General features: G+C 39.9%; 1 protein-coding gene and 1 long non-coding RNA gene across 2 annotated transcripts in view; one reads left to right on the top strand and one right to left on the bottom strand.

Moving 5' to 3' along the window:
* RASGEF1C (RasGEF domain family member 1C) overlaps positions 1-3,427 on the top strand; it is a 75,530-nt gene extending 72,103 nt beyond the window's left edge. Inside the window, exons 13-14 of the mRNA XM_072872142.1 lie at positions 1,454-1,526; positions 1,942-3,427. Of these exons, the coding sequence (XP_072728243.1) occupies positions 1,454-1,526; positions 1,942-1,966 (98 nt within the window). The 3' untranslated portion in view covers positions 1,967-3,427. The remainder of the gene's footprint in view (positions 1-1,453; positions 1,527-1,941) is intronic.
* Positions 3,428-4,732: 1,305 nt separating this feature from the next.
* LOC140656442 (uncharacterized) lies at positions 4,733-14,250 on the bottom strand. The gene is made up of 4 exons (XR_012044081.1): positions 13,866-14,250; positions 9,988-10,071; positions 7,380-7,478; positions 4,733-4,853 (listed from the first exon to the last, which is right to left on the bottom strand). It is a non-coding gene; the product is annotated as an uncharacterized lncRNA (long non-coding RNA).
* Between the last annotated feature and the right edge of the window lie 94 nt (positions 14,251-14,344).

The raw sequence follows: 14,344 nt of genomic DNA, 5'->3' as shown, positions 1-14,344 counted from the left end.
GTGTCATTTCATATTCGTTCATGTCAGTTGCCTCTTGGTACATTGTCACGCACAGAATTGTCTATAGCTATATTTCCATAAGCTATACTGGTGTTGGGTTTATTTTTTCTTGATTCTATAGGCAGTTTTCTGTACTAATCCAAGTTAAGCAGACCAGACAGTTTTTATTTCACAGACTACTTCAGAACACAAAATACTGCTTCAAAAACCCTGCCTAAATCCTAAGAAGAATGACTGCCAAAATAGAATAATAATGTGATTAAAGTAATACGTGTCGAAAGGAGATAGGATGGAGGCATTTGTTCTAGTTTTAGGCTCCAAAGGGACAGAAAGTGAAAGTCAGGGGTATCTCAGAAGTGGTGTTTAAAAGTACAGTTTTCATGCTACTGGGCCAAAAAAGGGTGACCTCAACTCACTAATTGTTTGCAGATTTTCTCTCTCGTGCCCTTCCCTATATCCATACTGCTTTCATGAGATGCCCTTTGCAGAAGCCACAGCAGGCCTCCCCTGTTACCCAGGGGAAGTGCAGAGCAGAAAGACCTGCCCTGAGTAAACGGTGAGAGAATATATTAGAGAGATGCAGCAGTGGTATGTGAAATGCAGCTGTACTATGCTTGTCACAGTGTGGAGGAATAGTGGGCCAACACTTGAATATTAAAATGCAATTGAATTGTAGCACAGACTTGAATACTGAAATGGTTCAAGCATTAAAGAATAAAGCATCACTAAACAGTCAAATGAGGAAATGTGTGTGAATGCAAATCACAGCCTACTTTAAAAAAATTCTGTGAAGACAGTGAGATATTAATGCATTGTCAGCTTTTGCAGAGGAGACTCTACAGCCTAGACACATTTTGGCATCATAAAATGCATCCTACAATGCAAAGTTTTGCAGAAAAAAAAAAAAGACTTGTTTATTTTCTTCAGCTGTGTTCCTTCTCTGGTTTCTGTAACTCATCCTTACCTTGAGGGTGTTTTGTATTCATTTAAGATACCATGTCCCCGCAAGCTTTCAAAAGATTGAGGAAGATAAAGTTGTGTTAAGTGAGGGAGGTATCCTTAATTTTAAAAAGTTTATTTGTGTCAGCTCTCGCTGTCTCTCTTTTTTAATGTTCATATAACACTTTGGTAGCAGTGCTGTGATAGAGTAAATAGGCCCAGATCTCTATATGCAAAACCAGAGACCATTTAACTGTTTAATATTGTTATAAGAAGGTCATGCTAACATACTTTAACGCTGGGCTCCTTTACTGTTCCATTGAAATTCACCTAACAGCTTTCCAAAGGTAGCCATGTGAGCTAAACATCAGTGTCCTACTGATTACCAGCTACCTGCTGGACCATGAAGTTTTAAAGTTTCTCTTGCTGTGTTGTACAATGTAGGACATACAAGAATGCAGAGAGATAGGGGGTTACTGTTGCTGTTGGAATAACACATATTTACCTTTTCCAGGTTTGTATCTGGCTTCCTATGAAAGTGAAAGTCCAGAAAACCAGACAGAAAAAGACAGGTGGAAATCCTTAAGGTAACCACTCGTTTTAACAGCTCATTTCTGAAATACCCCCAAAATGCTGCACTGATAGTCAAAGCTTGTAAAGTGCTGGCATTTCAAATGTGACCTTTGATGGAGGTCTTTTCCCTTTAAGACCAATCTACAGAGCGGAGGCTGCACTGATAAAAGCTAATCGTAATCTCAAATTATCCACCATTTAAAGAATACCCTCCGTTTGTGCATTTATACAGTGCTGTACCCATGCAAAAGAGGCCTGGTGTAGATGAAAAATGTCCTAGGTTAACTGGATCTTCCTACAGTTTACATCTCTTATAAGAGACGTATAACGGTTTGGTGTAAGTGAGAATCTAAAGAGAGTGATTTAAAAAAAAACAACCCACTTTTATATTTGCCTTTTTTTCATTGTTCTTATGTTTTAAATTTACAGATCCACTATTTTAGGAAAGACTTGAAGATTATTGCAGTAGGTCAAGGAAAAGAAATCCGCAAACATTTTGCACTACTGATTCCAAAGATGCCTGTTTGGGATTTAGACAATTTCTTTTGTTTGAGTTTTTTGTTGGGTTTTTTGACTGCCTAACATGATGGATGAACTGGATTCATCCACTGAAATCAACAGAACTGTGTGCACAATGACGCTTTTCTAACTATGAGACATAGAGAGGAAGGACAAACAGACTATTTGTGGCTGTGCCCAAACCGCGTCACGATCACTGTAACTTTTGCCTCTGAAGGAAAACGTAAGAAAATCAGGAGCATGGAGAACCATGGTACTGCAAAAGAGAATGGAAATGTATAAAAAACGGAAAGCAAAAAATACCCATGAATATTTCAGAAGCAGGTGCTTCAGACAGCAGCTCTTTAAACTGTCTGAGGATTGTAAAATTAAATCAAACACAGACACAGCAGCAATCTGGTTAATTGCTGAATGAAGAAAGAACTTACATTAGCAGTCCCCCAGCCTTGTTGAACAAAGCACTGACTGCTACAGGTATAAGCTTCCAGCAGATGAAAACTGACATCGCTCGCTCATGTGTATACATGTATGTCACATATAGACCACATCAGCATGGGACAGTTGTACAAACCCCATGAATTTTTACAGAGAACAATCTGAAGTATGACTATTGCTTAGTTATTCTTCCAACCACCGTTGTTGCTTTTCTTACTGTGAATCTTGGCTGATCTGAGGAGGGCACAGAGTGTAGACAGTATTGCTTAAAGATCCGCCCCCCCCTACTACATCTAAAGTTGAACTGAAGAAGCAAATTACTCTGGACTCAACTTACCTCTATTTAATGTATGTAGTGTATTCCCTAATTATGTTGATGCTGAAATGCATCTTTTAGAGGGTTTTACCACACTTAAAGAAAAAAGATACTGCATTACCATTTGAAAAAAATCCATCAGGTTCCAATTAATACAGTACTGTTTATTTTGCAACATGATACTAGGAGGATAGGAGGGGGAAGGTAATTGCTCTGAATTTGGGAACTACATGGTATGCTTTAAAAAGACAAAGGGTTTCAGACTAGAATGAATGCACTAAAGAATTTGTCATTCATGAGCGGATAACCATTTTTCTCTTTTTTATTTTTAGGATCTAAACCACGTTCACCATTTCCTTACAAATGATATGAAGTAGGGACTATGTCTTGTGTTTAAAGTTGTACAATAATCAAGGGGCTACTGTAACACATATATTAAATGATAATGACCTATATGGATATTAGATTCAAAACTAAGCCCTAACAGTAGACTAATTGTTTATATATGGAAGGAAAGTTCCTACCTGCCCCAGAAAAGGCCTCAGAAAGCTTAAATGAAACCTAAATGCCACATGATATCAAACTTTGCATTTTATTACTGACTTGATGCTGGCCTTTTCAGATGTTCCAGTCTTTCCCTGTCTAGAACAGAAGGATGTAACCCTTTCTTTGAGATCAGTAATAGTTTTATTTTGATACGAGGTGATTCCAAGTGGCTGTAGTGTTTTGAAAAATTAGGGTAATCACAAAACCTGGCTGTGTTGGCCTATGCCAGAAAACTGGAGCTGTTCCTGCCCTCTGCCAGGCCTCAGAAGTTATTCATGCCTGAGTGAGTTGTTGAAATGTGAGGCATTGGTGAGCTAGTGTTTGAGGGCAGCTCTGACAGTTGAGCTGATCGGGAGTACAGCAGCCTGAGACATGCTCTATGTGATATACTAAAGGTTTGTAGTGTCTGCAGTGCAGTTCTTAATTTGGGTTTTGATCTGTGAAAACCTGTGCAGTCTGGATCACGGCCACCTGGAATCCACTGCTCTTGCAATTGCTGAGATGAGCAGGACAGCTTCTTCTAGATTTGCATACATAGGGGCTTGAGGCAGAACTTCAATTCTTCTTTTCGTATAGGTCTGTCAGCGCATGAGTTCAAGTAGGGGAAACATAAAAATGTCATGTGTTTACTCAAGCTTTGTATGGAAGAACTAAGTGTAAGGATGGTACAACATCATTCCAGCCAGGGAATGGTCACTATTCCGGTGATACTGTCAATATGCTGTTTGTTAATTTTTGTACATGAGCTGAGAGCTATACAGAGAAACGTACACACAAAGCTGTTCCTTCGAGCAGAACCATTTCCAAAATGATGCCATTAAAAGCCTGTTAAATTCCAACCAAATTCAGAGCAATAACCATAAACATATCTACAACAATGCTAATGCTTAAGTGTGTTTGCTAAATGGACATTTTTTTCTTAATGTCTGCATCTTTTTAACAGGCACAGTGTGACTTCATAGTGGAAATGTTTTTTTATTTATCTGAAACCCAATGTAGGTGGATGGGCCCTTTCTTAAAACCTGCTTTTTAAAATGCAAATCCTCACTCCTTTTCTAATGAGCCAATAGAGGCTGGTACAGCTGATGACACCCTGAAGATGAATCAAAATGTGATTTCTCATGATAATACTTTATATTCTTGGGCACCTTCTGTGAATTCAAGCAATTTTGTAAGTATGAGTTAAATTAGAGCTCATAAAGTTTATCACTGTTGCAAACTAAACCACTTCCATAGTCCAAAACTTTCAAACCTCAGTGCTTAAAATGGAAGCATAAAGGTCAGATTTAGGTAGGTATTAAGGGCTTAGTGGGACTTTCAGAAGCACCAAATTATCTTTAAGCCTTTATGTAGTCACACATTTAAAAGGTCTTTTTTCAGAGGTGCTAAACATCCTCATCTCTTGGTGAACACTGAGGTAATTATTGCTTTATAGAGGTGCATGGCATGTTGATCCATAGTATTTGATCTCCAGAGGTGCTGGCTGCTCTTTGCAAAACGACTTGGAGATGAGAGTACACAGCAACTTAAAATGAGAAGACAGCACTTTTAAAAAACAGACTAGGAACCATAGCTTGTCTTCACATAATTTTGTGGCTAAAATCCTATTGATTTAAATACAAACTATGTAAAGCCTTAAGTTACAGCTGTCAGTTGCATTTGTAATTCACATTTGGCCTAACTGGGGTGTACAGCTCCAGACAGGAGAGTGGTTAGAGCCTTGCTTCACCCACAGGTTTTACAAAGCATGAATACAACTGAAAACAAAGGATGACAATTTGGGGAAGAGATTTCATCCAAAAATGTATTAACATTACATGAAAATGAGAAAAAGTGCATCCCATAATTAATATTTTCTTGCTATATACATGTAAAGAACTCCTACCATGCTGAAAAGAAAGCAATATCACTTAACACCAAGCACTAAGCCACTGTAAGGCATGTAGTCATTAGACTAACATCGAGACAAGTTACTAGTAGTAATGTCATGGCTTTCTAATTCCACTTTTTTCAGTGGATTTGTCTCCCTGAGAGCTGCTTGAACTAATGCTACACAGAGAACAGAGCAAAGCTAGAGCTATAGGTCTGTAGCGTTAGCATCAAAACCCTAAGCTAGTAAGACATGAATATATGATACAGAGTCTTTCAGAAGCATTAACTTAGCTTTTGTGTATACAGCAATATTTTAAAAGACCCAGATATATGAAATCACTTCTGCACCTCCTCTAGCATAATCAGAGTGGTAACAAAAGTTCTATTTTTTCATTTCTTGAGTGTGCCATTCTGCAATGCGGGGCTAGATAAAAAGCCCAGTGAAAAACAAAGAGGGAATTGTGAGCCTTGAGCTTGTGTTGAAGTTAGTAGATGAACTTGCTCAATGCCTCTCAAAAGACACTTAATCATACAGTCTTGCCCTCAATTTCACATCAGCATCAATCACATCACCTAATTAAAGGTGGATGGATGTAGGGCTGCTAGGCGTGACTGAATTTTGAGGGAAAAAAACTCTTGAAATGAGTCTAGCACACAAGAACCCTGTGCACCAGAGTGCACTAAGCTTAGCATATCGTTGTTCCCTCTGTTAGGCAGTTAACACAATTCTGTCATACAGCTGGCTGGAAGCTCCCCATGTGGATAGAGGACATGCAGATCTGGAAGCAAACTATGATCCCAGCCACTGCTGAAACGGCACTTTAAAAAAGTGTGGACACAGCTGCTAAAGCACTTCAAATAAGAAACAATTTAAGCGTAGAGATATTTTTCTCAGCTTGAAAATATTTTGTGATGTGGTCAGTGGTGATAAGATAATCACTCACTTAAAATCAAGCCATTCCCTTACTGATACCTTGGTTACTTCGTCATGTTTTGTTGCAATAGTTTACGCACCTTTTATTAAAGCACATGAGCACTGGTTTGCACATGACTGTAAATCCAGTTTAGAACAGAGCTCAGATGACTGAATATGTAATTGGAGTTATCAAAAAGAAGACATGTTAGTAGAAAATATATTGTTATGCATATCAGTGTAAAAATGTTACACAGTTAACAGTATCTGGCCTAACAATGACTGTGTTCCATAGAATGAGACTGATCGCAAGCACAGCAACGTGCCAGAGGAAAAACTCCAACTGATTCTGATGGGCTTTGGAGCAGTCCTGCGATTATCAACTATAGTACAGTTTTAAGTGACTCATAGGGATTAAATTGCATTGACAACTGGTATAGTCCCTGGCCTTTCTTTTGAGCCAGATGCAACTCTCAGATGGGCAGGTTGCACTGAATAGGGTGAAAATCCAGCCTTAGCAAAAGTTTTCTTTGACATTGTTGAAGTTTCAGCAGCAAATTCAAGGACTAAATCTGATCCAATGAATTAATTCACGTCTGAGAGCAAAATTTTACTTTCTGGCTTTAAGAACCTTTTTTTCTTTTTTAGACTGGTAGAAATTAGCCTTACTGTCTCAGGTGTCTCTTTCATTGGAAATTAAAACCCCTTTGATTGTGAACTGATTATTTCCATTGTTGTAATTGCAGAATGTGATTAGGGAGTGACAAGGAAACAGGGAAAAGCCCGTTTGTCACTGCTCAGAGGCTCAACTGTGGGCCAAAGACTTTCTTTTCTTTTGTCCTTTTTAACATTATCTGTTGAGTGAAATTACCTCAGTAGTTGGTGCAGGGCATTATTGAACTGTGGCTGGGGAACAGCACACACTTATCTGGTGTCCATATGGCAGCACATACACTAACAGGGGGATGCAGAGGTGATTAGATGATCCTGTACAAAGCTGACATGCAAATTCATATCTGAGCCTGCACTCTTAGGTTTCTGATGCTGGGACACATCCCTTTTGAAAGGTAGGAAGTTCTTGGAAGTTCACCTGGGGCAAAGCCTACTTCCTTATCCATCCAACAGAATGATTACAAGAAAATTCTTCGAACTAAAAGAGGTTCCTCTAGAGGACTTGAAACAGTGAAGAATTTTACTTAGTTGACAGAGATTTTAAGATCTAAGCAACACGGAAAAATAAGTACTTAAAAAAATTACGAGAAATACCTTGATGGTTGTTAACTTTCATATTTCACAGCATGGCAGCAGAGTGGAACAAGATATCTGTGCATATCTTCCTATTAATATCAATGGCAGCTGGGCAGGCTAAGGCAGGAGAGAATACAGTGAAATACTGATGCAGAAAGCTGTACCAATACTTTTGTTTTAATGTTGGGTATGTTGGAAGGAAAGCACACTGCCTTAGAGTGTATCCCTTTCCCTGCAACCACTGTTAGCTGCCCTGTGGAGCAGCTGAGCTCTGAGCTGAGCAGAGAAGGCAGCAAACAAGTTACCTTTTTTTGATGGAACAGATCTGGAGGCTGATCTGTTTTGTATTAATTTCTTTTACAATTCTTTTTGCATATTTTCAGATATGCAAAAAATACTAAATACATTAAGCTAATGTTCATACAAGGCATCATATCCTGCATTTTTACGTTATGCAAGATGTAGATAAGAAGCTAATAGCTTGTATGGGTGGTATTTCATACACTCTGCACAGGTGCAAGACACTGAAACTCAGGCTATAACCTCAGCTACAGAAAAAAAGCTAAGTATGAGTAACTCTTGTCTAGATCCCCTGCCTTGCACTGTGGCCAGATGCAGACTGTAACGCTGTAAATTCAGAGTGGCTTAGACTGCTCACTCTTCCCTTGATACCTTTTCCTCCACAGAAGCAGTATTTTTCTCCATAAACAGCTCTTGCAAAATGCCATAGGAACATTTTTCTAGTTCTCTGCCATACAAGGGCTCTATAATCATACTCCAGAGCTGTCATAATAGAATAGGAGTCCTTCTCCCTTCATCCCTGTGGCCCTAAAACTGCCAACCCAGACTAATACTGCAGTAGAGCAATGTTCCTAGGCCTTCTTGAATGCAGAAGACTTAGAGTTCAGAGCTCATGAGTCCTATAAGTTAAATATCTGTACAGGAAACTTCCTTCTAAAATGTGCACAGCCCATTTAATGGACTCCTAACCAGAAAATTCCATAGTCCAGCTACCTTTCAGAGAAATGTGACTTCCTCAGTGAACTGTTACTGGTCAGTACTACATCACTGCTTTCATTATTTAATTATGCTTCTAAAATTCCAGTCTTTTTGAAACAACTAAACATATGATGGTTTCTTGATGTTTGGCCCATGGGTAAACAGAGTTGAGAAAACGCGAGCTGTAGTCTGGACAGTTGACATCATATGTATTTCCATAACAGCCCAAGTTGGGTTATCACTTACAGTCTGTCCTTGCCTTGAACTAGAAGGAATTGTTCCAACAGAATCCTCCTAATTCTTAAAACTTAGTGAAAGATACACACACAGAGCTCTTAAATTCAAGTGTTTTCAAGATACAATTCTTACAAATGTACAAGTACTTCCCTTAGGAGTCTGTCTGTAAAAAGACCATTGCTAGTACCCAACACAGATGGAAAATAAATTATCCTCTGGGTTTCAGAACTCTTAGCAAGTGTTCATCAGCTTATAAAGATGCGAAATCAGATTTTAAGATTTTTTCACTTTTAGTGACAGTGACAGTACCAGCTGTCTTAAACCTAAACTCCAAGAACATAGCATTCTAAAACATTTATTCACAGACCTAAAAACACAGAGTAAAAATGGGTAAGCAGAACTGTCCTTATTTTCAGACTGAGAAATTCAAAGGTTGAATGACATGTCCAGGGTCGCCTGGGAAGCATGTCCTTTCAAAAAATTACCCCATAAAGATATCCAAATTTTAGTTTTACAGTTCTTCTGGTGAAACTCCTTTTTACAACTGTGCTTAGAAAAATAGGAACTAAATTATAATTTTATTTTTTAAAAATAATCAAGCTAGGAAATAAATATGGATTAAAAGACTGATATATACTGATCATGTGAGCGATAGTAATGAGGCACTGTGCTTTTCCTGTATCTTTTTCTTTAAATTAAGCAAATTCATGTTATGATTAGCATTTTCCAGTCAAATTGAAATCCCTCTACCATCCATAATACTCAAACCATGTAGCTTTGTTAGAAGTCCTCAGAACAAATATTGACACACTATTAATTGCACAGGCAGGAAACAGTAAGGTTACTTGAAAGCGGCTGTTATGATTTTGTGACTGTACATAGATCTTGCAAAATGTTAATGATAATATGCATACCGTACCCCACATAAACACTGCAAGAATAGCATGGTCATTGTTACGCTTTATAGCTGTTGTGGAAAATGTCTTAACCTGCATTCATGATTATAGTGCCCATCCTATTCCCATGCCTTTTTATACAGTTGTGGTAAGATTGTTATGAAATCCTTTTGTCAGTCATGTTCGAGCTAACTTACCTATGTATAGAATTTATATATTAAACCCCCCTAATTTATACTGTGTTTTAACAGTTTGCCTGAACTGTCTATGGTTTCTAAATTTTGTAATGTGAGTGTCAAATAAGAATAATAATAAAAAAAGGCTCAGCTGTGTTGATTTTGTTTTTCAGTTTTCTTTGTAGTAGAGATTTCAACAACTACAAATCTACAGAATAGGCTGCAAAGAAACTTGGGTTGCTTTGAAATTGCAAAAATATAAACATATCCCTGAGTGTACACGACCATTCATGAATGTGCATGTAGGCACAAAAGTACCTGTCGTTTCTGCTCTTCCTCTTGTTTCTACTTTACTGCTTCTTTCTTCATCCTCACACATTCAGAACATGCACTGCATGTACACTGCAAGGAAAAGAGACAAATTATCTTAGTTCCCATAATAAAGTATTTTCCCAAATAGGAGTCATAGACTGAAAACTTCTTCATAATGAGAGGAAAAATCTGGGACTGGGCCTGAATATTTTTAGTCTGTTCCTATAAAACTCCATGGTACAACTCATGTTTAAATGTGTTCTTTCATTATTCGTATTGCAGTAAACTGAGAGCTTCTACTGAGAGGAGGGACCCATTTCAGTAATCACGTACAGTAAAAGACATCCTTGCTTCAAGTAGCTTAAAATTAAAATAAGAAAGAGGCTCAGAGGTGAAACTCATGTGTAGGCGTAAGTGGTGGAGTTTCCTTGATGTAACATTGGGCATCTGCACCACATTGCTTCTGTGAGTGTGTTACTTCTGTTCAGCACAGCCTGGTTCTGCCTGCCGTTACCAAGCGCGGACTTCTGCTCTAAGTAGCGTCACTGACTCCAAAGCTTGCAGAAGTGTGATGTGCAACCCCCTTTCTCAGCACAGTGTTCTTACGCATGGTGTCGGAGCTCTTGCCAGAAGGGACTCTTAAGTCATCAGGCTGAATTTCCTGTACATTGTAACTTTTCCAAGCTTCCCAGTGTCAAGCCCCCAAATCTTTATGAGGCTAAAACATTTCAGTCCTCAGAAGGACTGAGACACAGGCCACAAGGCCACAAACAGAGAGCGAGAAAAGTCCAAGTTTCAACCATCCCTGTGAGCCTTGCAATAAAAGGGAATGGATCAGGTCAGCTCAGCCCAAGGTGATCCCACCTAGACAATCATAGTGCTATTACTGAAGTAAAAACCAGTCTAAACGCTGGAGAGAAAACATCTTGCCTGAGTAGAAATCTGCCAGCCGTTTAAAGCATGGTGTTTCGCTTGCACTTAATATCTTAATACCATGTGTGAACATGCTGAGGGCAGTGTAGGCCATTCCTGTCTGCCACCTGGCACAGCTCAGAGAGAACCGTCATATTATTTGGCCACAACTTTTCACCAATGCACGTGTGAATGAACACAAGTGCCCATGCCCACACAAAGTTTCTGGGTCAATGCTTTCCTAAGAAAAATTCTAATAACTCATTAACAAGGAAAATGTGTCCCTGAGCTATAACCATATCTTATTCTTTTTGACCTGGCTGAATATTTGCATTTTGCTATCTACCGCAAAAAAATCTATTATAAAATTATGCTTTTCAAAAATAAACTCTCATGGAGTGGAAATACTACTGTCAGTGGGTTCTCACTTTGCCTTTCTGCTGATCCACCCATCCAAGCTCCTATTATCTCTTTGAATTTACATATGCCACACCAATCTAGGACACTGGCTCCCTTGATCAGTAGTTATAGTGATTTGTGAAATGAATAATATATTTTCCCTGATATATCTTAGAAATGCTCCTGGTGGCTTTTCCATCCCCATTCAGTTCAGTCCCTTATAAACAGAAAGTATTGTCATTACTCTGTCCCTGAGCTCCAAAGCAAAGCTACAGCTGGTACCACCCAATTCAGGGTATCTATGAAATTCTCTCCATCAGTATAAAAACCAAACCATGGAACTGCAGAAATCCATAAACTAAAGGCAAAGCACAACTACTAATCAACCACCCTCTGATGCTAACCAGAGGGAGGAAAAACAAAACCAATACATCTTTAATTAAGAAAAAGCAAGCACAGCACTGGAAGTACTGAAAGCCAGGAATTTTTGCCTCTGCTGTTGAGTCTTTCTGAGGCTTTGGGCAAGGCGGACAACCCCTGCTTTAAATTTTGTATCTGAACAATGAGAAAGCTAAATGAGATTTATGCCTCCTGAATAGCTGCTGTGAGGATGGATCACCTACTGTTGTAAAGCATTTGAAAGAGGGACCATACAAAATTGCATTTTGAAGCAAATGTTTTGAATGTAGCTTTTCATACATGCACAAATGTGTCCCACCAGGATAATTACACTGAATTGTAACGTATTCTGCTGTACAAAGCAATATCTAAAACATAGTTGCATTGTGTGTTACTCTCTCCTCAAGTTGTGCATACATTTGGTGTTGTAAAGTCTAATTAAACAAGGAAATATCTCATATAAACAAAAGTAAATACCATAAGGGTTGACAGCAGAAGTAGCTGTAACGACATTCAAATGAGTTTCCTTCCCAGTTTTGTAAAGACTAAACTTCTCTAATTTGATTATTCACTGTTAGATTATTCCTATCTTAAAAATGGCTATTTCTAGAGGGGCCATTGCTTTGTTTGTGCTACATAACCTGGTCATGGCCAGTGAATTTCTCCTGACTTTATCCTTCTCTGAGACACCACTTAAATTCCAGCTGACATTCCTCTACTGCTGGGTCTCCACTGCCACCTCCTGAACAGGAAGGAAAATTAACTGCAAGAAACTTTCCATAAAAGCCAGATACCCTCCCTAGACATTCCTCCTGGAATAAGAAATCAGTGAGAAACTGTAATTTTCTGGTACAGTTGGCTAGTGTCAGGTCAATGGATATTTTCTGCATGTTCACAACACTTCGGCATGTATGTTCATGTGTGCATGCTCGCTCTCTGTATATGTAATTTTATCCCTCTATCTTTTTTCTGCTGCTTGTGGTCTGAGAGAATTCCTCAGGCAGGGGCTGTATCAGTGGATGTTGAGAAAACTTGTAACACTTTGCAGATGTTATTGCTAGTTTTGTAAATAATAATCAATCATTTACATGCTAAATGAGAAATAGTAAACCACTGGCACTGAAGCCATATTTGGCATTGACAGACTTGGTATATGACAAGGACTATGAGGTAAAAAGGTTTTTTAAAAACCACGTGGCAACAAACAGCCGTCAATGCTCCGTATCTTAGTTTCTCTTCTTAAAAAAAAACCCCAAGAAGAGAAACAGGATTTTCACTCTAGTGCAAACCACATTTAAATGCTTATCTTAAGCTCACTGGCAAACAAATTTCAAGGAACATTTTAAAACCACAAAATCAAACATGTCTTCATTTTAGTACTATTTGCTAATACTTTGGGGGACTGACATTAAAAAGAGACCAGCACTCATTCAATAAAAAGTACACTACACCTTAGATATTCTGGTTTTTGCTTCAGTTGCAAAATCTTGCTGTATTAGAGGTAAAACTTGCTAAAATTATTCTGGGAAAGTGTCACTGAGTTCGGGAATTTTTCAATTTATCCACTACCCTTCAGAGATTTGTAATTTTCCCCAGCTAAAACATTGTGAGTCACTAAATTTGAAGCTTGCATTTCAGTTCTACTTTCCCCTCGTTTTGGGTTTGCTTTTCTTTACTTTAAAACAATCTCTTTGGGCTTATTAAATTCTCTGTCTGAATGGTTGCTAGAGGAGTTGGTAATAATATTTTTCCACTGTACAGTGCTGCATTAATTCAGACCTGTGACACCAGCGTTTTGCTTTTCTCGGAGCGAGCAAGCATCTGTCTCTGCCGGAAGCACATGACGAAGCTTGATTCACCGTCACACTTCTCTGGGTACGAATCGGGAACTGCACCGTCAGTGTAACCGCGGGCGGCCCGGCCCGGCCCGGCCACCTGCCCGCCTCACGCCCCGGCTGCAGGGAGCACCCCCCGCCGCGGCTCCCGGCTCTGGCCCAGGACTAGGAAACAGCGATTTGCTTGCACTCAGCAACGCACATACTCTCTGTCCAGCGGTCAGAGCACTCACTCATGGAGGAAGGGGCAGCTCCAAGTTGCTGACTTGGGCGGATAATCAATTTTATTAGGTTTTTTACTGTACAGCATCACGCAGGAACCACTCCCCTGGGACTTACCTGCGAGCTACTCTTAAGTGTGAGCATGAAGCCAGGCCTAACAGTGGAATCAACCTGGACACCGAACTACTTAAACACGTTTGCTGAGCTCATTAGGAGCAGTTAATTGGCGCTGCGATTTCTGTACCGCTCCACCCCTTTGACGAGGCGACTCTCAGGGCCGACGCGGGCACCAGAGGAGGGCGGCCCTGCAGCTCGGTGGCAGCCTTTGAACCCGGGCTCGCTGCTTGAATTTGAGTCCCTATCCCACACAGCCTCAAGCTTCTTAGAAGTTTCCCCCACAGAGGGGCGCGGGGAAAGGCCAGGCCGAGGCGTGTGGGCTGGGCCGGGCGGACAGGACCCCGCTCCTCTCAGAGCGGCCGCCATGGCGGCGGCCATGGCGGCGGCTGCCGCGGCGGCTCAGGGGCGGGGCCTCGCCTCCAGGGGCGGGGCCTCTGCCGTCCCCTGGGTGCCTGTCAGGGCTCGGCTCTTCCCCTGCC

Source organism: Ciconia boyciana, chromosome 9 (assembly GCF_034638445.1).
Source record: "Ciconia boyciana chromosome 9, ASM3463844v1, whole genome shotgun sequence".
In the NCBI taxonomy this organism is placed as follows: domain Eukaryota; kingdom Metazoa; phylum Chordata; class Aves; order Ciconiiformes; family Ciconiidae; genus Ciconia; species Ciconia boyciana.
This window is presented reverse-complemented; position numbering and strand designations above follow the sequence as displayed.